The sequence below is a fragment of the Callospermophilus lateralis genome, chromosome 1, assembly GCF_048772815.1.
Source record: "Callospermophilus lateralis isolate mCalLat2 chromosome 1, mCalLat2.hap1, whole genome shotgun sequence".
NCBI classification, from domain to species: domain Eukaryota; kingdom Metazoa; phylum Chordata; class Mammalia; order Rodentia; family Sciuridae; genus Callospermophilus; species Callospermophilus lateralis.
The window spans coordinates 48,793,716-48,818,565 of NC_135305.1; the positions used below are offsets into that span (position 1 = coordinate 48,793,716).

The 24,850-nt window shown below is 34.7% G+C and overlaps 1 protein-coding gene across 2 annotated transcripts in view; it reads right to left on the reverse strand.

Annotated features, from left to right (window-relative positions):
- Positions 1 to 3,935: 3,935 nt before the first annotated feature.
- Wasl (WASP like actin nucleation promoting factor) overlaps positions 3,936 to 24,850 on the reverse strand; it is a 73,759-nt gene continuing 52,844 nt past the window's right edge. For both annotated transcript variants that reach the window (XM_076834249.2, XM_076834239.2), the window contains 3 exons: positions 13,660 to 14,180; positions 11,061 to 11,169; positions 3,936 to 6,681 (listed from right to left, as the gene is read on the reverse strand). In XM_076834249.2, coding sequence (XP_076690364.1) covers positions 6,620 to 6,681; positions 11,061 to 11,169; positions 13,660 to 14,180 — 692 coding nt within the window. In that variant the 3' untranslated portion in view covers positions 3,936 to 6,619. The remainder of the gene's footprint in view (positions 6,682 to 11,060; positions 11,170 to 13,659; positions 14,181 to 24,850) is intronic.

Here is a 24,850-nt window from a genome sequence, read left to right on the forward strand (position 1 = left end):
GAAGTAATATACCAGTAATATATATTATATATATATATACACACACACACATACATACTGAGTAATATACCAGTGTATCTCCAACATTTGGTGCCATTCTTTACTTTGTCCTCAGTGCATGTCTTTGCTAATCAAAAATGGTTGTGAGCACACCTTCTATTCAAAATTGACTGTGTCAAGGTAATTTAATAAACTATAAAAACTTGCTGAGGAGCTGGCTGGAAAAAAAATAAAGCCTGGTTACTTAGCATTATGTGCTCACCTGAATTGGCCCTATTACCCTGATCCTAGAGAAATACTAGTACATGGAATGAGATTTTATTCTGGTGTCTACTTCCAACTTATAGTAACAATAATCACTGTAAATAGTGTGCTTTTGTGTAAGAAATTAGAAAAATAACACTTGCATTCAAGTGCATTTATCTACTGGTTTGGAAAATTTGACATCTGGGAATTTTGAATACTTGGGATAACATTTCCTTTTTTCCCATTTCTCCTTTATTTGCCCGATCCTATTAAGAAATGTGTATTTGAAAGCATTTTAGAAAATTTCCTTTTTTTTTAGTTTTTAAATGTCCATCCCTATCTTCAATTTTGTTGAAGATCTTATCAACTTGAAGATAAAGAAACAGGCAACTTGAAAGACATCCCAAAGTTTATTATGTTAAGCAGTTCATATGTGGGGTCATTACTCTAATCAAAACTCAGCATTTATTATAAATGGAGACCAAAATATGAAGATACTGCTAAATCTAAGTGTGAACCAGCCATGTGGTAGAAAGAGCAAACACATTTCTTTCTTTCTGTACAAGTTATCTTACCTTTCCCAACAACCCACCAAACCTCATTTAACAGTACATAATGGTTAGTCAAGTAGGCTTTGCAAAGGATTTGCAGAATCAAAACAACTGAAGTGCACAATGTATATTACTCCTATGCCAGCAGAATGATGTTGCTTTAAAAATGATTTAGGGAGTTGGGGGAAAAAAGAAACAAGAAAAAGATAGTGATTCTCATAAAAACCATTTTTTTTCCCCTGCTGTTTTGGACTCTGGGAAAACAAAGTGATAAAAATGCTTATTTTTCATCCTTCAAAATAAAGATTCAAATACATTTAATTTTACTGAGCATTCTCTTGATCACCTATTTTGAAAAAAATTTTTATAAAAAAAGAAAAAGTATCCTCCCTATTCTCTGCCTCTTTAGACTTTGACCTCAAAAGAAAAGGGTTCTTTTTTAGGTCAAAAGCTGGTTTTTGGGGCAACAGAATTAGGACTTGGTCAGCTTTGTTCCCCTATATTCAATGGGAAATGATAATGTCTTTCTTACACCTAATTTGTTCTTTCCATACCACAAACATTTTATTTTCCTGCCTCTTTTTCAACAAGGTTGAAGTACTTGCAACCAAAATTAGAACCTCCCCTTTCTTACAAATAGTAAAACTAGGAAGTTGGATTTAAAGTGTTGTTTGTCCTTGTGCTCTTGGAAGAACTCCCGGTCTTTAAATTTTCAGTGCAGCTGTTGATTGAACTATTCAGAAAGATGTAATCTGAAACTTGTCAGACAAATCGATTGTAAAGTTTTTAAAATATTTACATCTAAGAAAAGACAATGCCTATTTACATCCATAAGAAAATAGTAAAAGTAATTTGGATGTATAATCAAAAGCTCAACCTCATTTCAACCCAGTACTAAATGGCAGAAGTACCCTATGATGACCAAACGCTTGGGCAATGTAGGGTGACCGCCATCAATGAGCCAAGACACCATCACATGCTTGGTCGGAAGCTGACTTCTCAAAGCAAGCCAGCTTTTCTGGGCAGAGATGGGCACAGGATGCTGGTGGCTTCTATCAACACCCAGATAATATGTGAGAAAGGGTGTAGTCTGCGGTCATATCTTTCAGAAATAAACTAAATCTGTGGCTTATTTTTAAGAAAAATATAAAACAAGGATGCAACAATATTATGGTGCAGGGAAAGGAGTAAACTAGTAGTCAAATGTGGCTTCTGAGAGTCCTTGAACTGATAAGCCTTGTCACAACCACTCTGAATATGGTACCCTTTTCTGTGGAATTGAGAGTGTGGTCTTGATAATGCCTACGTGCCTATTTCTTCCAATATAGCTTGACGGTCTCCAAATGTCTTTCAACTGTGAAATAAATCTTTTAAAGGATGTCAGAGTGGATGGGACCTTCTTACTCCCCTGTTGTACCTTAATGTCTATTTAGTTGATATTGATGCTTTTAAAAATCTTTAGAAGTAGGCCTTGATGAAAATAGCAATAACTAAACTAAATTCTAGGTCATGATATGCCAACCAATTCAAGGCCTAAAACAGTGTTTTGGTCATGTTCCATAATGCAATTAGATAATGTTGAAAATAAATTCTCACCTAAATAGAAAATTAAGAAAAAAACGAATCTTACTGAAGTAAGAGTATAAGGAATTCAGGAGCCACTTCAAATATACTAGAAATTTCCTAAAAGACAAAAAGCTAAATTGAAAATTGCTTATAAATTATTATTTTACTCAAATTGTGTAGCATTCATAACTTCATTTGTCTTGATGATGGTGCAGAGGACCAGTTAAGATTTACACTGAATTTGTGTAAAATTAAATACAGCATCAACAGTACAATCATCAATGTGCATTTCTTTTTAATGCTACGGCAGAAGTATCTGGAAAGGCAAATATCTGCATAGGTTCCTCAAGGTAACAAAGGATAGTATATATCACATACAGAAGAGGGTCTTAATCATTAGCTGCAAAGCCTGTTCCTCATCATACTCATAACAGACAGTTTACCACATCTTCATCTTTTCCTAATGGTTTCCATAAAAACAAGAGTTAAAATAAAATCCACAAATAAATGATCGAAAGATTATGAGAGAATGCTGTATTTAAAAGGCAAGATGGGAGAGTGTCATTTAAAAAAAAGTGCAAGGTAAAATTCGTCAACTATTCCACAAAGGATTTTCTGTTGCACTATAAATAGGCCTTATCACTGTTCTTGTCCTTGAGGAGCTCCATTCCTAAAGCAGTCATTTCAGAATCTGTTGATTAGATAAATATGATGTGTCAGGACAATTCTGAGGTACTTTTCTCTTTAAAAATTCTTTTAAGTTTGTTTAATACATTCTAATACATTCTTAAGGGCTCACATTCGTACATCAGAAACAACTTTATTTTTTAAGGTTTTTTTTTTTTTTTTTTTTTAATTATACATGGACATAATATCTTTGTTTTAATGTGGTGCTGAGGATCAAACCCAGTGCCTCACATGTGTGAGGCAAGGGTTCTGCCATTGAGCCACAACCCCAGCCCCAGACAACTTTTTAATAGAACCTACTATTCTTGAAATATTAGTTAACTTTGGCTGAAGCTCTTGAAAGGCATTCTGTAGCAACCTACACTCTGGATTCCATAACTCAGTTTAATCTACAGGCACCCACTTTGCCAGAGTCAGTGGAACAGAAAAATTCTATCAAAAACTGAATTTCCTGTTTAAAAAAGAGCACCATCTTTGATACTGTTTATTGAAAACTATTTATGGCTCACATGAACTGCTGTATTTGGCGTTTACTGAAACTACCAGTAAAATTCAATATCATTCTAATTTAGAAAACTTTTAACATTTTTGGTATGCGGAAGAGTTCCAAACAGTGTGACCTTGTGATGTGAATGCCCTGTGTTCAACAGCACTCACTGGCTTCCAGGGGAACTGCTGAGCAGCTGTCATGTTTCCCAACAGAACAGGGTGTAACAGTTTCTTGCTCACCATGTTTATTTAATGGCACACTCCAACTCTTAGGCATGAAGTCTGCTAAAAACTTCAACCACCATCATTTGTTGCTGAGTATGCTTTGGTCTTCTCCATAGTTTAAGGATTTTGTTACCTATTTTAGTCTTTTAATCAACAAATAAAAACACACCATTTTATGCTATTTGGGCCAAATTAATTTTATTATGCTCCATGATGAATTGCCACCAGTGCAACATCCTATTCACTATACAATTCAAGAAAAAAAAAATCACATACTAAACAAAATTTCAGTTGATAAATGGAAATGAATGATTGAAAATTTTTATGAATCTCATACATACAATATGTGGCTAGCTGAAATTGTCTATCACATAGCATTTAGATATAAAAAGCCTCATGCTAGTTTGTTAAATGCGAAGGCTACCAGACAATCATTTCGCTGGAGTATATATGGGAGGCTTTCAGACAATGCACAGGTATAGTGCTGCCCACAGTGCAGAACAGTGGAGGACTGAAACATGCAAACTTTATCTTACTCAGTAAAGAAGATGTAGTTTTTATGCCTGGACTGAACTCCACAGCTGTTGTGTTTCAACCAATAGAAACTTAGACTTTGTGCAATCACAACAAAAAGGTCTTTTTCTCCTTAAGAAAAAAGAACAAACTCAATTGCCTTTGGCAAATTATATACCCATCTTTTATGTGTGTTTCCAACTCTGAGAATTGATATCCTCTGCTCAGAGAAGCTCCTGATAAATACTTATCATACCAGAGTTAGATAGAAAATCCTGAATTCCTTGGTCAAAAGTTAAGAAACATCTTAAATTGGCATTACCTTACATTTCTAGGCCACTTAAAACATTTTTTATAATGTCATAAAAAAGACATGTTTAATGAAATTAATTTTTTCAGAACTGGAGGATTGAACTCAGCAGTGCTTTAACACTGAGCTACATCCCAGACCTTTCTATTTTGAGACAGGGTCTTGCTAAGTTGCTGGTCTCAAACTTGTAATCCTCCTGCCTCAGCTTTCCAAGTCATTGGGATTACAGGTATGAGCCACTGCACCAGACTTAATGTTATTTATTTAAAATAATTATAATGTCCTAGTTAATATTTGCACAAAATTTTGATTTTATTGGTTAGTAGCTGTCCAACCTTATCCACACCAGACTCACTGAGCTAAAGCCACAATAAAAATGATAGTAAGCAGAAAAGGTTTCTAGCAGCAAAGGGCGCTGTTTTTACAAGAAACAAAAATCTAGAATCTTTCCCATGTGCTTAAATTACTCTTGCAAGGAAGGTAACATTCTTTGAATAACTTAACTATTTTACTGCACCACTTACTGCTTTCATCAACTAAACCTCTTAAATTATTTTTATGATAACTAGATGCATGATCACTAGAGATTATGTGATAAACTGGTTAAAATTCAAGCCACATCTTGCAGGTCCAGCCTGTCAAGATCATGCCAATACTAGATTTTGGTCGAAACAATTCTAGATAGAATAATTTTTAGTTGGGTATCATGACTATAGTAATGAAATACATTTGGAACTACATTCTGCATATGACTCAATGTGAGAAAAATATGTCTGTATTTAAATCAGATAATTTTCTACCTAAAATTCAAAGTAGGTAGATATGATAATTAGCACTATAAATATGAATGACCATCTTTAGGTGAATTAGTGTATTGTAAAGAGGAAAGGACACCCTAATTTTAACACACCATTTAGTATGCATAAACAAATGTGCAGGTTGTAAGGTTTTATTTTTTTAAAAAAAACTATTAAATCAGAATCAGTTATGTGTTTCAAGAAAATTGACATTTGGACCATCAATCTTTTAAGAAAAATGTAACCCTTCACTTGACATTTGACAAAAACCTTGGGAAATTATCAAAAGAAAAATATACAATATGTTAGGTTCAGCATTACAGTACATACCTTTGCCAATTAATTTGATATTTATGGTTGGCATTTTTGAAGGCCTCAATCTATACAAACTGAAAAACAGAATGACCATATGGTTCATGAAGAATAAAACTACCCCAAAGTCTCTAAACTCCAACTTAAATAATGTTTCAGAATAATACCAAAAATATTTTTTTTAAGAGTTTTGCCAAAAAGCCTGTCACATTTGTTACAGCATAAACATAACCACAATCAAGTACAGGTATGTAAGGAAGGGTTCCCTGTGGTTCCAGCCTGCAAACACCACTACTGTGCCAGTAACAACAATGCTGCTGTAAGAGGCATAACTGATTTCCCATACTGGGATCTTTGTAGAGATGTCATACAGAGCATATTGCTAAAATTTGAAAAATGGCATCAGTGTAGTGATGTCTAGAGAACTGTGCAAGGTATCAACTTCAACATTCATATGTAGCATTGTATTCAAAATGAAGGGGCTAAAGAAACTAAGGTTTACATCACTTAAAAAAGAATGTAGTGCTATAATAGATTTTAATAAGAAAATTTAGGTACAGAAAAAGTAGGGTATGAAAATAGTGTTTTCCTTCTGGCATTATAACTAAATTACATTAAGGTTTTTGTCAGTCTCACATATAGTATTTAAACTCCCTTGTTGATGGAATGAAATATATTCACAAATCAAGTGAGCATCCTGGTGTAAACTTGTACACAGTAACAGGGAGTAGCTTTGTAGAGGATTATGACAAACCTTTACAGATTAAATGAGGTATTGCACAGATTAATTAAAAAAAAAAGCAAAAAAGGCAACAAAAATATACAGCAAATTGGTAGAACATTTACATGATAATTTTACAGAATCCATAGACAGAAAGTAGTGTTTAGTATTTCACCTTAAAAATATATATATAATATATAGATCAGTCTTCCCATTCATCATCATCCTCAAAATCTTCTTCATCATCTTCATCTTCATCTTCATCTAGAAGAAAATCATCAAGACAATGAAAATATAAATGTTACATAATTCTTGGGTGAGTTCTCCAAATACTCTGAAAACATAATCCATTTAATTCTTGGAGAAATCTAGTTAATAAGATAGTTTAAAATTTAATGAAATACATCCAAAGAGTGTGATAGTTAAACCAAAGATTAGAACAGAAGTTCCAAGATTTGGGTTCTATCTTGGTATCTATGAAACAAATTTCAACCTGTGATTTTTCCCTCTCTCCCTGTAGTAGGGATAGAACTGAGGACCTCACTCATGTGAAGCAAGAGAGCCTCACCACCCAGTACTCCCCATCCCAGCCTATCCAGTGTGCTTAATATTAATGTGTTATATTACATTTGGTTTGGTTTTTCTGACTTTCAGACTTACAAATCAAAAATCCAACTGCCTTCTTGTACTCTTCATGTGGATTCTCAAATTTAAAACTTGTGAAGTTTTTTCTCTCCCCAGTCTTCTTCTCCATCTCTGCTCTAGTCAGTTTCATCTCAATTAATGGCATCAATTCTCTCAAGTAATTAGGTCAAGAACCCAGAAATTATTAATGATTCCTCTTTTTTTTTCACCATCCAATCCAATTTACTCCTTCCCACCACATCCAGGGTTACTCCCACACCATCACTGTATCTTGCTTAGATTGTTTAGTCCATTTGCATCAGAGCAAACGGAGTGACACTATTTACATTCCGAATTTAAAAAAAATCTCATGTTGCTACCCCTAGAGGCCTCCTGTGGCCAAGCATTGCTCTGAATAAAATCTGATGTGACCTCAATTCTAAAAATCCCTACATGATTTCCCAGTCATCATTTCTCAGTGTTCTCCAAGCCTTTCTCATAATGCCATCTCCTTTGATTCACAATTTCTAGTAAGATGCCTTCTTTCTGTCACTCAAACATGCCAACTTTATCCTTGTTTTCTGTCTGCCTGAGTCTTCTCATCTTTGAGGACTCACTAAAACCCCACCTTCTTGGAGGGGTTTTCTGACTAGCCTCTGTAAAGTATAACTCTCCTCCACAATCAGTAAGTGTCTTTCCCGTTTCATTTTCCTACAACACTCCTGTCTGACATTCTTACATGTCTTTAGGTTCATGGCCTTCACACTAGAATACAAGCTCTATGAAATTAGGGACTTCACCTGTCTTTTCATTATTGTATCCTTAATACCAGAAAACAGTGCTTCACAGGAGCTGTTCAACTAGACTTCCTGAATGAACAAATATCTAAATGTTGTCAATTTCTGAGAGCACACTTCTATGTTTTTATCAGCTTGTCATAATTACTAACCTTTGAAGTACATATCCCATACAACCCATGCAAGCCAAGTTGGCAATGAAAGACAGGACCCAAACACTTTCACTTGTTAATAATAGACAATAAGAAAAAGAAGTATGTGACATATATGTTTGCTAGATGTATAGATCTGTCTTTTTCTTTTATTTTCCCCACTATAGAACAGATATATATATATTTAAAGGTCCTATAAAGAAATACGTCAGCTCTAGTATTAGAACTTAGAAATTAACAAAAGCCAGAGAGGAGCAAAGATATCTTTTCTTGGCTCCAAACTAAGTTATTTCTTTTATTATAATAATACTATGAGTTATTATTATTCTTAACAATAATAGCTAGTAGTTATTTAAGTCTGAAAGTCAGCTCTAAATTGTTACAGAATACACTTGCAAAACAGTTCAACTGACTACATATTACAACTTCTGTTTACTTTTCCAGCAATAGAAATAAGGTGCTTTCCAAAGTTTTTGCTAGTTATGCTTCAAAACTTTACCTGGATAAGCTGGGTGCAGTGGTATGTGCGTGTAATTCCAGTGGCTTGGGAGGCTGAGGCAGGAGGATCACAAGTTAAAGCCAGCCTCAGCAAAAGTGAGGCACTAAGCAACTCAGTGATACTCTGTCTCTAAATAAAATAGAAAAAAGGCCTGGTGATGTGTTTTGGTGGTTAAGTGTTCCTGGGTTTAATCCCTGGTATCCAAAAAAAAAAGAACTTCACCTGGATAAAAGCATCAAGTACACCTAACTATGCTAGCATTGAGAGTGACCAAAGGTAGAAATTATCATCAATTGCTCCTCCTTGGTGAAAAAGAGGAAACAGCTAGTAATTCTATCTTCTGGTACTAGCATAGAAATAACAGTAAAATGAAAAGGGGTCAAATACACAAAGTATGTTATATATTCATTATATGAACCACATTATAAGTTCATTACAACTTGCATGACTATTAAAAATTGTCTTTTTTTTTTTTAAATCACTATAGGGAAGTATTTAGCAAAACCCAGAGATATCAAAAGAAAAAAATGTGTTCTCATCATCATCTATTTTACAGCAACCTATCTGATCAAATGTGAATCTTTAATTTGTCTCTTTGACACTGGCAGCTATCAAAATTTTTCTTGAGCATCTTCCATATATAAAGTTATCTTTTATATTTTCTTTCCTAATTTGGCCAGAATACCATTTGACCCAGATGATTATCCTGTCCTCCTTCAAACATTTGTTTCACCGGGCTTCTAAATGCTACATTCTGTATTCCTCAGACCTTATTATTATTAGGCTTTTTCTTCTTTCTCTTTGTTTGTTTGTTTATTTATTTATTTAATACTGGGTTATTGAACTCAGGGACACTTTACCACTGAGCCACATCCTAAGCCCTTTTGAGGCTAGTTTCAAACTTGCGATTCCCCTGCCTCAGCTTCCTGTGTCACTGGGATTATAAGCGTGTGCCACAGTGCCCAGCTAGACCTTTTCTTTTCCACATCCACTTTGCTAATCTCAACCAGTTCCATAACCTTCAATAACACGTATCTATGTACAGCTTATTGACATGCAAATTTATATTAATAAGACCCTGTCCATGAATCCTAGGCGTATAACCAAATCAACTCTTAAATTTGAATTTTGAATAGGTATCTCAAATACAGTATGTACCAAAGCCAAATTCCTAATCTTTCCCCTTAAACTTGCTCTTCTGTTAAAGAAATTCCACCTTTTAAGCTGCTCACTTCTGACCTATCAGTAACTCCAGTGATCTATGCATTCAAAATAAAACCAACCATTTCTGATTAGTACAAGAAATCTAGTTCAAACCTCTATCATCTCTTGCATGGATCACTGTCATTCCTATGATGGCTTCCCATCGAGTTCAGAGTAAAAATCAATGGTCTTCAAAGCATTACTAATTTTCCCCTGTTTCATTCCTTACTATTCTCTCTCTCTTGCTCCCACCATATGGATCTTATTGTTCCGTAGCCTCAGGTACCCTGCACCTGCTGTTCTTTCTATCTGATGCTTTTCCCAGATATTGCTTTTTTTTAAACATGTTTTACTCCTTCCAGGTTTTTCCATAAACGTCACCTAAGTTGGGACTATTCCAAAATGAACCTCCCTCCTACAGCCTATAACTCCCTTGCCCTTTTCTGCTTTATATTTTCTAATTTGTTTTGTATATTTTTTGGACTCTCTCACAAGAAAGCTTATTTCATGAAGGCAAGGATTTTTACTGTTTTGTTATAATTTTAATATTACTCCTTCACAAATATTTATGGAATAATTAGTCTTTTTTGTCTTTGTAATTTGTATAATGTTGTTCAAGGATCTTAAGATATCTATCTCCTTATAGAGAAACAAAGAAAAGGAAAGTAATATTTACTGAGCACCTATTATGTGCTAGGTAATCTGTTGGTTACATATTATTTAATTCTCACCATCAATCATTTGATATGTGAATTCTCTCCATGTAACAAATAAGAAAATTAAAATGATAAAAATATGCTTGTTTGGGGGGAGTACTTATTGGGGATTGAACCCGAGGGTGCTCTATCACTTAGCTATATCCCCAGCTCTCGGTTCTCCCTAACCTGCCCAGGCTGGCCTCAAACTTTCAGTCCCCCTGTCTCATTCTCTCAAGTAACTGAGATTATAGGCATGTGTCAAAAAAGTATTCTTTAACAAACCCCACAATCTATAGAATATTCCTAATTTTCTAATCCTCTGAAACCAGAGAAACCTTCTGAATTTCTTCTGTCATTAGAACATAACAGGAATGAGATCCAGAAATCACAAGCTTTGTCTAGAGGTTGCTTGGCAATCAGATTCTATTAGTATTTCTCAATACAGGAAATACAATTACCACTTTTCCAAAGTTCTTCCACTTTACAGCTATGGTTGTGGTGTGCTAGCATTTGTAAATTTTAAGATAGACTAATTACAGGGGCAATAAGTCAGTTAATTACTCATTAGCAGAGAAAAAGCTAACAAAGACAGTTGTAAAAATAAAAACAGCAGAATTTTAAGCAATAAAATTCTCTTTCACACACATACACACAAACATATGCAAGCTACCTGAAGAATGAATGGCTTTGCTCCTTTTCTGCATTACTTCCATCAATGCACCCACAATTCCTGAAGTGGGTGCAGGTGTTGGTGGTGCAGACTCTTGGCCATCAGACACCTTGGAATACAAAATTATAAATATTCAACTGTAAATCCTTAGCAAAGAATCTGTCTTCAGAATGTCTTACTTTCTTAGTATCCCCTCTTTATTTTGAAAAATTAAAAAGCAAGCAATCAAAATTTCAAGCCCAGTCAGGATTAGCTAAATTAAGAAGAAAAAAACTAAATATTCCCCCCAAAAGTGAATAATAATTTCTGCACATTCCAGCACCCAAGAATCTTATATGATAAAACTTCAAAACTATTATTAAAGGACATTATTTTATAAACCTGGGCAGTATTTAGAAGTTCTGAAACTGTACCTGTCTCACATGGCAAATAATTAACTATCCCTGGCAGAAATTACTTCCATTTCCTCCAAACTATATTCAGGAAATAAAACAATACAAAAGAAAAAACTAAAGATTTTGATTAAAAATTCATTTATTCAGAAACCAGCCCCTATTTCCACATTCATATTAAAAAAAGAGGAAAAAAAATGTAATGGAAAAAATTTACAATTTAGAAAGTACTTCTCTAAGTACTAAAATGAGACAAATATATTTTTACATATTAATTTTATTAATTCTGTCTCTGAACTTCCATTACCCATTGTTATAATATTGGTAAAAAGATTAAATAGGGCTGGGGATATAGCTCAGTTGATACAGTGCTTACTCACATGCACAAGGCCTTGGGTTCAATCCCCAGTACCACAAAACAAAAACAAAGAAGATGAAATAGCACAGCTATACTAAATAATCACACAAGTTTTTAAACATTTTTATTTATTTGAAATTTTAAATCCTTTTCCAAGGAATAAAATTTTCCAAAGAAAAATATTTTCCATAGAAAATTGTCTTAATAACTTTATTAAGACAAATTTTTCATTTGGTTTTTTGGTAACTCTTCTACTAACTACTTTTCTTTCTGGGCTAAATATCGCTGTGTTCTCTAAAAAAAATTCCATGTAGCTCTCCATAAGACACAGATTCATTCATAAGTACTTAAGTTTAGCTGTTGTATGTAATACTATTACTAGTATAGCAGTCCACAAACAGAAAATCCCAAGTTTTAGAGTTCGATATTTCTGCAGGAGGCTCTTAACAGCGGCCAGGACCACTCATTAGTGATCAGGTAATATAAAACAGAGAACACTAAATAGGAGTGCAACACTGCCATCAGTGTCTAAAAATAAAGCTTTATACCACACCAAGTCCATTCTTTTATTTATGTACTATATATAGCAGCTTTTATGGTACAGCAGCAGATTTGGGTGCTTATAACAAAAGACCAGGGCTGGAGATGTGGCTCAAGCGGTAGCGCGCCCGCCTGGCATGCGTGCGGCCCAGGTTCGATCCTCATTACCACATACAAACACAGATGTTGTGTCTGCAGAAAACTAAAAAATAAATATTAAAATTCTCTCTCTCTTAAAAAAAAATAACAAAAGGCCATATGGCCTATAAGTCTAAATACTTAAAATCTGGTCTGTTATCAAAAAAGTTTGTCAACCTCTAAAAGATTAAATGATCTAAAGGATTAAATGATGATCATCTTGTCCAAAAGTTATCAGCCTTCAGTGTCAGAAATTCTATTAGAACTCTTTCAATTTTTTTTTTTTTTTTTTGGTGGCACCTGATTCTTTACTAGTCTAAAACATGGAATCATTCGAATTTGATTTAGTTTTCATAAAGTTACTAGTTTGGATTTACCAAAGTGATTGCAATTGGTATTTGCAATTGGTATTTTAAATTCCCCTTACTTTAATAATGATTCTTTTAAAAGTATCTTTTATTTAAAAATAAAATATAGAACAATGAACTGTAAACATACTATAAGATTCCATTTATATTAAATTTTAGAATAGGCAATAAGCAGGGTGTGGTGGCACACTCCTGTAATTGCAGTGGTTCCAGTGGTTGAGGCAGGAGGATCCCGAGTTCAAAGCCAGCCTCAGCAAAAGTGAGACTCTGTTTCTAAATAAAATACAAAATAGAGCTGGGGATGTGGCTCAGTGATCAAGTGCCCCTGAGTTCAATCCCTGGTACCAAAAAAAAAAAAAAAAAGAATAGGCAATCACATCAGTGAATGTTTTGGGAGCAACTAACTGGTAAGAGGCATAAGGTAACTTTCTGGGATACAGAATGTTCTACATTTTATGTAGAAGTATGGGTTATATAGCTATAGGAACTTATTATCTAAACTAAAAATTTGTGCATTTCATTGTATCTAAAAATATTTAAAAATCTATAGGGTTAAAAATTATAAATTATATTCTACAATATGTATACTCAGAAAAATGAGAAATTATATACCATCTATGTATATCAAAGTATATAAGTGCATTCTACTGTCATGTATAACTAATTAAAACAAATAAAAAATTAAAAAAATTATAAATTATAGCAAGAGAAAAAAGATTAACAAACTTTTCAAAGATATCTTATAGATTACTTTAAAATTCCATTGTAATCAATGATCTAAAATGAAAGAGCATATTACTTACAGATTTCAGTTGAATACCCTGTCGTATCTGGTCTAAAAGCGCATCCCTTCCAGAGCAGGACACTGGTCGACTGTTCTGTTCCACTTTTTTTAGCTGAGCACCCTCTCTGATTTGATCTAAAAGAGCTGCTTTGTTTCCTGCAGGAGTTGGAACTTGATGGTCCCCATCAGAAGGGAGGCCAGGGGGAGGTGGTGGCCCTGGTGGAGGCGGAGGTGGAGGTGGTGGGGGTGCTGTCACTGATCCTACCACTGATAGAGGTGGAGGTGGTGGTGGAGGCCCAGAAGGCGCTGAAGAGGGAAGGGCTGGAGGTGGAGGAGGATACACCCTATTTGGTGGTGGTGGAGGGACGACCACACCTGGCCTGGAAGGAGGTGGTGGTGGAGGTGCAGCTGTGGGAGCTCTTGAAGGTGGTGGGGGAGGAGCACCTCTTCCCCTGGCAGGAGGAGGAGGAGGGCCTGAGCTATGTGGAGGGGGAGGTGGTGGTGGAGGTCCTCCCCGTGATGGTGGTGGAGGTGGTGGTGCTGAAATAAAAAAACAAAAAACAAACAAACAAACAAAAAAATCAAGATCATTTTCCTGTTGTTTCTTGAAAAATATCAGTGAAAACACCAGAATTTAGTTTTTAGAAATCAGTACCAGTTTCGAAGGTGAAGAATAAACATTTTTCTACTTTATAATAACAGAAATAACAATGAAATCAAAGTTTGCTTAATAAGCACTTTTGTATTTTAATTAAAATTAACAAATAACTGTTCCCTTTTTAAAGAATCAATTACATTTATGTTTTTTAAAAATTAGTTCAGATTCAAAGTTTATAGTTTATCATAGTCAATTAGAATTTATTAATATTAATCTGAGCTAAGATACAAATATAATGTTTTTCCTTTAAAATGTAATCCTTTGTTGTCTAATTTATATGGATTTATATTTTATGGTATAATGTCTTATTATTTCCAAAAGAAACTCTAGCAATTCTAGCAATGGAAAGAAGGGAGACTGGTTGTTCAGTCAAAATATTCGATTACATACTTAGGAAACAAAAAGTGATAAACAAATTAAATGAGAAATCCTATAAATTGTAAAAGTAAAGTCATTAATAAAAAGTTATCACTATTTCGATAGTAATGATATTTACAGTCTTCTACTTAAGTGATAATGTTAAGATATTAAGAAAACAAATTTGAAAGTACAGTGATATCATACTATATTGGAGAATATGAATAAAACCTAAGTGTTAGATTTTATTTTACTACATTTCTGGAGACATGATGTTGCCATCAACATACACCAATAAATATAATAATGTACTTCATCATTTTCCCATTAATTTAAAGACTGGTTTGAAGAATTATTTTTAGGAGTATAGAAATGTTAGAATTCATAATAGTCATTTGTATTTACTAATACAAAGTATAATGTGGTATTAAGGAAACTTCCTATCCAACCAAATTCAGTTATAAATACCTATCTTAATTATAAGCTTAGATGCTCAGTAATACAATGATAACAGAAAGGGAAAAAACCCTCACTTTACAGGGAATAAACAGTATCTTCTGATTTCATTTGGGACAATCATGGGGAGATGCTTTACAAATCTGAAATCAAATATAATCATAAACATTGAATGACATGTATGGAAAGGACCAAATTCACATGGGTATTGTCTCTTGGCATAAAACCCACCAAATATACATAACGGGGAACAGGAGAGTTAACCTAAATTCAGACCATCACAGTGGGACACTCCTACGATTTACACTTAAGGTGTATTAGAGGTCTAGAAGATACAGCTAAGATTCACCCAACATTCCATCTAACTGGACCAAAAGCAAGGAGATTTAAAAGCTTGCTAGAAGCAGAGTAGTTTTCTAACATTTTCAATCAAATGGAAGGGGAGGAAATGATATATATATATATATGAAATGGCTATTCCCTGAATAAGAGTGTATCAAACCCCTTCAAGAAGATACAAAAATTCTTTTAATCAGGTTTACATTTCAAATAGCAACAATATTTAGAACTAGTATAATTTACTCCTCCCTTACTTAAGAGGAAAAGGACTGGACTATTTTATTATGAAAGGCATTAAATAGTTATTTTTCATGATTTTACCAAGAACCATGAATTAAATTTCTTTTGAACCTGTCTGTATGGGGTACATTTATTGGGATAATTTGGGATTTGGCTAATACAAACTCAGACAGACACTAATTCAACACTCAGAAAGGAGAGTCTTGATTTGAGTCAATCATCAGCTGTATCCCATCTGCATGTACAAAAAGTTCACCATTTCTATTACCTTGCAAACTAAAAGCAAACTTTTAGTCTGCCTTATGTCTACACAAAATGGAAACTACAAAAAATGCCATGTCCGAAGGTAAAAACTATGAAAGAAATAAAATAGGAGAAGAAGGAACTTAATGATATGCAGTTAGCCAGATCTGCACGCGCACGCACACACACATGCCTCTATACATCACTATAAGAAACACATCACTATGAGAAAACTCTGGTCAAGATTTTCAACTCTAAGTCACCACAAATACCAGAATTAAAATAACAATGGTATTTTTGAATTTTTTAAAAAGAAATAAGTGCAAAGCATCAAACAAAAGTAACAAAAAATGAAAACGGTTCCATTCAAAGCTAAAGGAAGACAAGATTGAGCTTACCAACAGAACAGAACAAAACAAAACAAAACAACTTTGTCCTGGTGGGAACCTAATACTAAAAAAATAAGTAAACATTATTTCAGATCAACACTGAAAGTACTGGCCAATACTTGAGACACACCAGTCTGGCTGGTGGCAACCATAGCTGCTGCAGGAAGGCGGAGTGCAGGCAGAGACAAAGGACAGCACAGCAGAACAAAACAAAATAAAAAAATACCTGGCTTTCGGGGAGTGAGGGTGGGGGACCTGTGGGAAAGAGGGAGGCTGATCTCAATGGACCCAGTCTTTGGGGGAAGTTGTTGAGTGAAAAGTAACCAAAATCTCCTGGCCCACAGGTAGATAATTTGGGGGAAACCCGGGTCACCTGCATGGGAACCAGTGCTGCTGCGCATGCAGAGGCATGAAATTGCAAACTCATAAAAGGAAGGTTCCAACTGCCTGTTAGAACTGAGCCCCAGTGAGCCGGGACCAGTGTAACTGAAATAGGGACAAAGAAAATTGTGCCTAGGGCATACAGGCTCTGGATACCAAGGACAGAGAGTTCCCTTTGTTGCTGGCGCCCCAGATGTCCACCAGAGATCGGCATCTCCCCATCAACAGGGGTGTGGATCTAATCTCAGACACCCACTGACAAAAGTTCCAAAGGTCAGTGGATACCAAATCCCAGTTACTCAAACTTCCAATTTAGAATTCTGCACCGCCCCCATGACAAGAATATACAATTTGTCAGCATTCCACAGTCTATCCCACCCTATACTGGGAGATGGGCAAGCTGAGAGCTACTAGGACCAGCTTCTGCTTCTAGCCACAAAGGCTGGCAGTTAAGTGAAGAACACAAAATTGCTGAACCTAACAATCCCTAGCCCTTTGACCCAAAGATTACAGAGCCCAAAAATAAATACAAAAATGAAAATCCATTCCTGCTAATAAAAATTTGACCACTTCAGTGGAAATAAGTCCTTCATTTCTCATTAAGAGTAATTTAACCTTTTTGTCTCATTTATTCCAGTATTCCACTTTTTAATTTTTAACTTATTTGCCAACAGGTTTCAAAAAAATACATATGTATTCATATAATTTTGCTCTCATTTTAGTTGTTTTCATTTTCACCAGTTTATTAGTTAGCTTTAGTTTGACTTAGATGGGGTATAACAAACTATACGTGGGTTTGAGTTGTTTTCGATCTTAACATTTGCTTGTTAATACGTTGGTTTTGTCCTCTTGTTGCCTCTTCTTCACTCTTTTCTCCCACTAATAGTCAAAATTCCCATTCCTCTTTCCTCTTTTTCATTTTTTTTATTACTTTCAGGGTTTTTTTTTTTAAACTCCTTATTCTTTATAGCCATCATCTGCTACCTATCTCCTGCCTCTCCTCGGTTCATTTCAAACTTTCTCGTCATCCTACTTTATATTCCCTTAAGAAACCGTAATCCCATTAAGAGAATTTTAAAAAATAAATAATTTATGTAATTCTTACCCCATTATTATTGCTATGGTTATTAATACAGTGGATGATATAGTAAATCTGTTGTTCAATACTTGATCGAGTAAATGGTTTTGTTGTTGTTGTTGTTGGTAGTGATGTTAAATGCTGAACCCATAATTCCTATATAGGTGGCAGTGTTATAGATGTCAAAATAGACATTGAACATTTTTCTCAAGGCTGTACATCTGTTGCTAACAATATTGCTATTCCTGGCTCCCTGCTTTCCCTAAAAGAGCCTGAAAAGTGAGTGGGACATTAAGGTTATAGAGTAGAGATCCTGCTACTGAGCAATACTCACAACTTAGCCAAGTAACAGCAAATCTTACTCCACACACAATCTAGCCCTACTTGAGCCTCAACAATACTTCAACACATAGAACATGGGAAACAAAACCCCCAAACCAGCAAGCAGGCCCCAACAAAAAGAGAGGGACCTTAGATCCCACTCCTGAATATTTACTTACACATCAAAATAAGAGAGAAGTTCCCATAAGGAAACAATTAATTATACACAAAAGAACATGTGTATAAAAGAGGAATGGGGAATAGATCTCAATTGATGCACAAATCCTAGACCTCTGAAAACATGAGGAAACAGGCAAACAAATCGCTCCCCAAAATTTACCATCCCCCAACAAACAATCCTATAGATATGAAGTAGATGATATTCCTGTTAAAGAGTATAAAAAACTTATTATTAAATGTTCAAAAAATCAAAGATCTAAGTAATAAATTAAGAAAGCAAACATATGAGATAAAAGACCATTTCAATAAAGAGATAATGAAAAGAAATCAATCAGAACTTCTGAGACAAAAGACACAATGAATCAAATAAGCAATTCACCCGAAGGCATCACAAACAGATTAGACTGCACAGAAAACAGAACTTCAGGCCTTGAGACAGGGTATATGAACTTGAATACTCAGTGTGCAATAAAGGAAAAAGAATAAAAGATCATGATCATAATATACAAGAACTCTGGAACCACATCAAGAGAACTAATCTGAGAGTCACTGAAATAGAAGAGAACATGAAGATACAGGATAATGGCATTAAGAACATTTTCAACCAGATAGTAATAGAAAAATTTCCCCATATTAGAAATGAGACATACAACTACAACAGGCATATAGGACCCATGATAACCAAATTATCTAAGAAAGAAAATAAGGAAAGACTATTAAAAGCTGCAAGAGAAGATCGTAAGGTCACATTTACAGGCAAACCAATAAGGCTTACCTCTGACTCTTCAACTCAGATCCTAATGTCAAGAAGGTCTGGAATGAGATATTCCAAGCTCTAAAAGAAAACAATGCCACAAGATTGCTATATTTGGCAAAGCTATCTTACAAAATCAATGAAAGAATGAAAACTTTCCATGAGGAGGAGAAACTAAAAGAATTATGACTACTGGGCAATCATAACAAAGAATATACAAAGATAAACTGAGCACAGCAGAACCCCAAAACCAACCCCCAAACTCCCAAACAGATGAAGATCACTAGAGCAACCACCAACTAAATGAAAATCAACACAGAATATAGCAAATAAGCCAAAATGTTAGAAAAGTACAAACATATAAATAATAACATGGAATGTAGATAGTTTCAACTCCCCAATTAGCAAAGTGGATCAAAAACCAAGGTCCAACTTATGCTGTTTGCAAGATTCATTGGAAAAAACATTCACAGGCCGAAAGTAAAAGAATGGAAAAAATATTCCATGCAAATGGAGCCTGAAAACAAGAAGGGAATAGCTGTTCTCATATCTGATGAAATAGTTTTGAAGCAAAAATCAAACAGAAGAGAACAAGAAAGCCACTACATAAGGGAACAATCCAACAAGATATAACAATAGTAAATCTATATGTCCCAAGGTTCCAGACAGACCCCAAACAATAATATGGGGTGATTTCAATACACCTTTATCACCAATAGACAGGAGATCCAAGCACAAGATCAATAAAGATATCTTCAACCTAAATAACACTATAAATCAACTAGACCTAGTAAGACATCTATAGAAATATTTCCTCCCAATATTTCATGCGAAAACCGCTGAATTTAGTTTCTTCTCAGCAACTCATGGAACCCTTTTCAAAACAGACCACATTCTAGGGTCACAATGTAAGTTAGGGTAAATACAAAAACACTGATATAATCTCATGCATCCTATCAGATCATAATGGAACAAAACTAGAAATCAATAGCAAGAAAAATAATAAAAAATATGTAAACACATGGAGATTGAACAATACTCTTTTAAAAGAAGAATGGATCACAGAAAAATGAGAGAAGCAATCAAGAAATTCTTACAGATACAACATATCAAAATCTCTGAGACAATATGAAAGGGGTTTTAAGAGTAAAATTTATAGCACTGAGTGCCTGTATCAAAAAAAAGAAAGAAAGAAAGAAAGAAAAAAACTAGGTCCTAAATACATACTTAAGACTATGTTCCACTTCAGGTCATTGAGAAAGTAAGAATAAATTATTACAAAATCAGTAGAAGACAGGAAATAATTAATGAAATTGAAAATTTAAAAAAAAAAAGGATCAATGCAACAAAGATTTAATTCTTTGAAAAGATAAATAAGAGGGGCTGGAGATGTGGCTCAAGCAGTAGCGCGCTCGCCTGGCATGCGTGCGGCCTGGGTTCGATCCTCAGCATCACATACAAACAAAGATGTTGTGTCCGCCGAAAATTAAAAAAAAAAAAAAAAATTAAAATTCTCTCTCTCAAAAAAAAAAAATTAAAAAAAGAAAAGATAAATAAGATTGATAAACCCTTAGCCAAACTAGCCAAAATATATAGAAGACTCAATAAACAAAATAATACATGAAAAAGGAGATATCATAAGACACTTTTGAAGACAATGACAAATTTCTAGACACACGCCACCTGTCCAAATTGAACCAGTAAGATACAGAAAACCTAAACAGACTAATATCCAGTAACTAAATTGAAACTGCAATTACAAGCCTTCTAACAAAAACTAGGCTGGGACCTGATGAATTCTCAACTGAGTTCCTACCATACCTTTAAGGAACTAGTCTTTCTCAAATTATTCCACAAAATTTAAAGGGAGGGAACATTTCCAAGTACATTCTATGGAGTAACAGGCCAGGACCAGATAAATTCTCAACTGAGTTCTACCGTACCTTTTAAGGAAGAACACACACCAGTCTTTCTGAAATTATTGCATGAAATTGAAAGGGACGGAACACTTCCAAATACATTCTATGGAGTCAGTATAACCCTCATCCCAAAACCAGACAAAGACACACCAAGAAAAGAAAACTACAGACCAACATCCCTAATAAACACAGACGAAAAAATCCTTAATAATATATTGGCAAGGGCTGAGGTTATAGCTCAGTGGTAGAGCTCTTGCCTCGCATGTGTGAGGTCCTGGGTTTGATCCTCAGCACCACATAAAAATAAATAAATAAAAATAAAGATACTGTGTCCATCTACAACTAAAAAAAAAAAATCTTAAAAAAAAAATATATTGGCAAACTGCATCCAAAAACACATCAAGAAGATAATACACCACGATCAAGTGGTTCTCCTCCCAAGTATGCAAAGGTTGGTTTAACGTACGCAAATCAATAAATGTAAAATCACCACATAAACAGAATTAAGGACAAAAATCACGATCATCTCAGTAGATGCAGAAAAGACCTTTGATAAAATATAGCAACCATTAGTGTTAAAAATGCTGGAGAAACTATGGGTAAAAAGAACTTGTTTCAACATTATAAAAGCTTTATATAACAAGCCAAAGCCATCATCATTCAGAATGCAGAAAAACTGAAATCATTTCCTTCAAAATCAGGAACAAGATAACAATGTCTCTCTTACCACTTCTATTCAATATAATTTTTTGAAACTCTAGCCAGAGCAATCATGCAAAAGGAGGAAATTCAGCAAAGTAGAAGGATACAGTATCAACATTCATAAATGAACAGCTTTCATATACTCCAACAGTGATTCTGCTGAGAAAAAAATGAAAACTATCCCTCAAAATAAACTACGTGATAATTAATATAACCAAGGAAGCCAAAGATCACTACAATGAGAATTATAGAACAACGAAGAAAGAAATTAAAGATGACCTTAGAAAATGGAAAGACCTCCCATGTTCCTGGATAGACAGAATTAATATTGTCAAAATGGCCATACTACTAAAAGTAATAAACAGTTTCAATGCAATTCTCATCAAAATACCTATGACATTCTTCACAAAAACTAAAAAAAAAAAGGCCTAAAATTCATTTGGAAGAATAAAGAGACCCAGAATAACCAAAGCAATCCTGAGCAAGGTCAGTTAAATAGAGGCATCACAACACCTGATCAATTATACTACAGAGTTATAGTTAAAAAACAAAACAAAACAAATACAGTATTGGCAACAAAACAGAAATGAAGTCCAACGGAATAGTACAGAAGACACAACAAACACACATACTTACAGACATCTGATACTTGACAAAGGTGCCAAAAATACATGTTGGAGAAAAGATAGCCTTTTTAACAAATGGGCTATGAAAACTGAATATGTACATAAATGAAACTAGATCCTTACCTCTCAACTTAAACAAAATCAAATGTACATATGTACATAAATGAAACTAGATCCTTACCTCTCAACTTAAACAAAATCAAATCAAAGTGGATCAAAAACTCAGGAATTAGACCAGAAACTTTGCAACAGCTTAAAGAAAACACAGGGTCAATAGTCCATCCTATCAGTGCAGACTCTAACTTCCTTAATAATATCCCTAAAATTCCTGAACAGAAAGGAAAGAATTAAGAATGTGAAGATAGAGCCTACAGAATGAGAGAAAATCTTTGCCACCTACTCCTTTGACAGGGGATTAATATCTAGAATACATAAAGAACTCAAAAAAAAAGTCTAACATAAATAAAAAGATATTTCTCAAAAGAAGAAATACAAATGGTCAACAAATATATGAAAAAAATGTTCAACATCTCTAGCAATCAGGTAAATGTAATCAAAACTACCCAAAGATTTCATCTCACTCCAGTCATAATGGCAATTATCAAGAATATATAATAATAATAAATGTTGGCGAGGGTGTGGAGAAAAAGATATACTCATATATTGTTGGTGGGATTGCTAATTAGTATAACTATTCTGGAAAGCAGTATAGAGATGCCACAAAAAAAAAAAAGAAAAAAAAAAAAAAGAAAAAAAAAACAGGAATGAAACCACGACATGACCCAGCTATTCCACTCCTTAATATTTATTATAAAGAACTAAAATCAGTATATATGGTGAGACAGCCACCTCAAATGTTTATAGCAGCATAATTCACAAAGCCAAATTATGGAACCAGCCTAGATGCCCATCAAAAGATAAATGGATTAAGAAACAGTGGTGTATATATATTTACAATGAAGTTTTACTCAGTCATAAAGAAGAATGAAATTATGGCATTTGCTAACAAATGGATGGAAGTGGAAAACATCATGCTAAGTGAAATATTCAAGCCAGAGTCAGAAAGAAGAGTTGAATGTTTTCTTTCAGAGCAAAATAAGGGAAAAAAAGGTAGGGGATTGGATATCATAAAGATATATGGAAGATCAGGAGTAGAAGAAAGGGATTGAGAGGGAGGAAGAACAATGGGAAAGGGGAGAAAATGTGACATAAATTTAACAAAATCATGCTATATGCATATATAAGCATACCAGAGGGAATTCCATCTTTATGTGTATTTACACAGCACCAATCAAAAATGAATAACAAGTTAAAGGAAGACCAGTAGAGAAGGATGACCAGTAGAGAAGAATGACCAGTAGAGTAGGATGTAGAGAACGGTGATGATTTGAATCATGATCTGACTTCCTCATGGCTGCAATGCACTAGGAACATTTTGTGCGAAGGTGCAGGTCAAGATGGCCCAGTTGCAATGGTACCACCAGCAAAGGAGGTTACATGCAAAGGCATGTAGCTCTTACCAGTGGAGGCCTTGAGCTCAGTCACCAAATCCCAGAGATAGAATTCTGAGCATAATAAGATGACCCTAATATCTCACCAGCACTGTGACCTTCAGATTGCCTGCTTTGCTGAAACTTTCCCACAAATAACCTTTTGATGAAACATTAAATAATAAATGTGCTGAGCTTGCTCTAGATCACTATTTCTTCATCAGAGAGCAGTGTTCCATGTGGCCCCACCTTTTGCTCTCTTTGTGTGTCTCTTTGTCTTTTCTCCAATCCCCATCACACCTGGTCCAGTTTCGGAATTAATGGCTCAGACGTGAGAGGCCCAGGGAGTTGGTGCCCAAATAGGGACTGGATACAGAAGAACTTCAATGGTCAGATGAGGGGACACTCCTGAGGCCACAGAACCCCAACAAAGGTGAGGAGCACAAGTTTATAGATGGGTGTAAAACATAGGACAACTAGAGATCCCTTTCTTTGGATCCTATGTTGCAATGCTTAAGACTATGTTTACTTAGCTTCTGCTAGATGTTTATCTCTCCTAGGCTTGCATCTAAACTGCAGAAACTGGTTTAAGACCAAAGGAAAAAAACTTTAAAACTCAAGCCACTATGGCTGGTTATCTTATCTCCTTTCCACACTCTACTATCTTGCTTTCTTAACAAACTCCTCCCTAACACTACAGCACAGGGAGAAAAATGGAATGATCTCATATATATAATTTTTCTTTTCCTTAAAAATCTTTGAGGATTTCAGCACTGTAATCTGACCAAAGAGTAAACTCTGTTAACTACATCTGTATGATATCCACCAGAGTTTGGCTGCCCACCTGGTCCCAACTTTTTCTATGTGTCTGTCTGTCTTTTCTTCATCCCCCATCACCCCTCATCTGGTTTTTGAACTAATGGCCCCGCTGAAAGCAGAGATGAGAGGACTGTAGCAGGCAGTAGGGGGAGGGAGGAAAAGGTATGGGAACCAGAACTGGTTATGGAGTAAATCAAATCAAAGTCATACACATGTATGACCTTCTCAAAATGAACCCAATTGCTATGTATAAGTAAT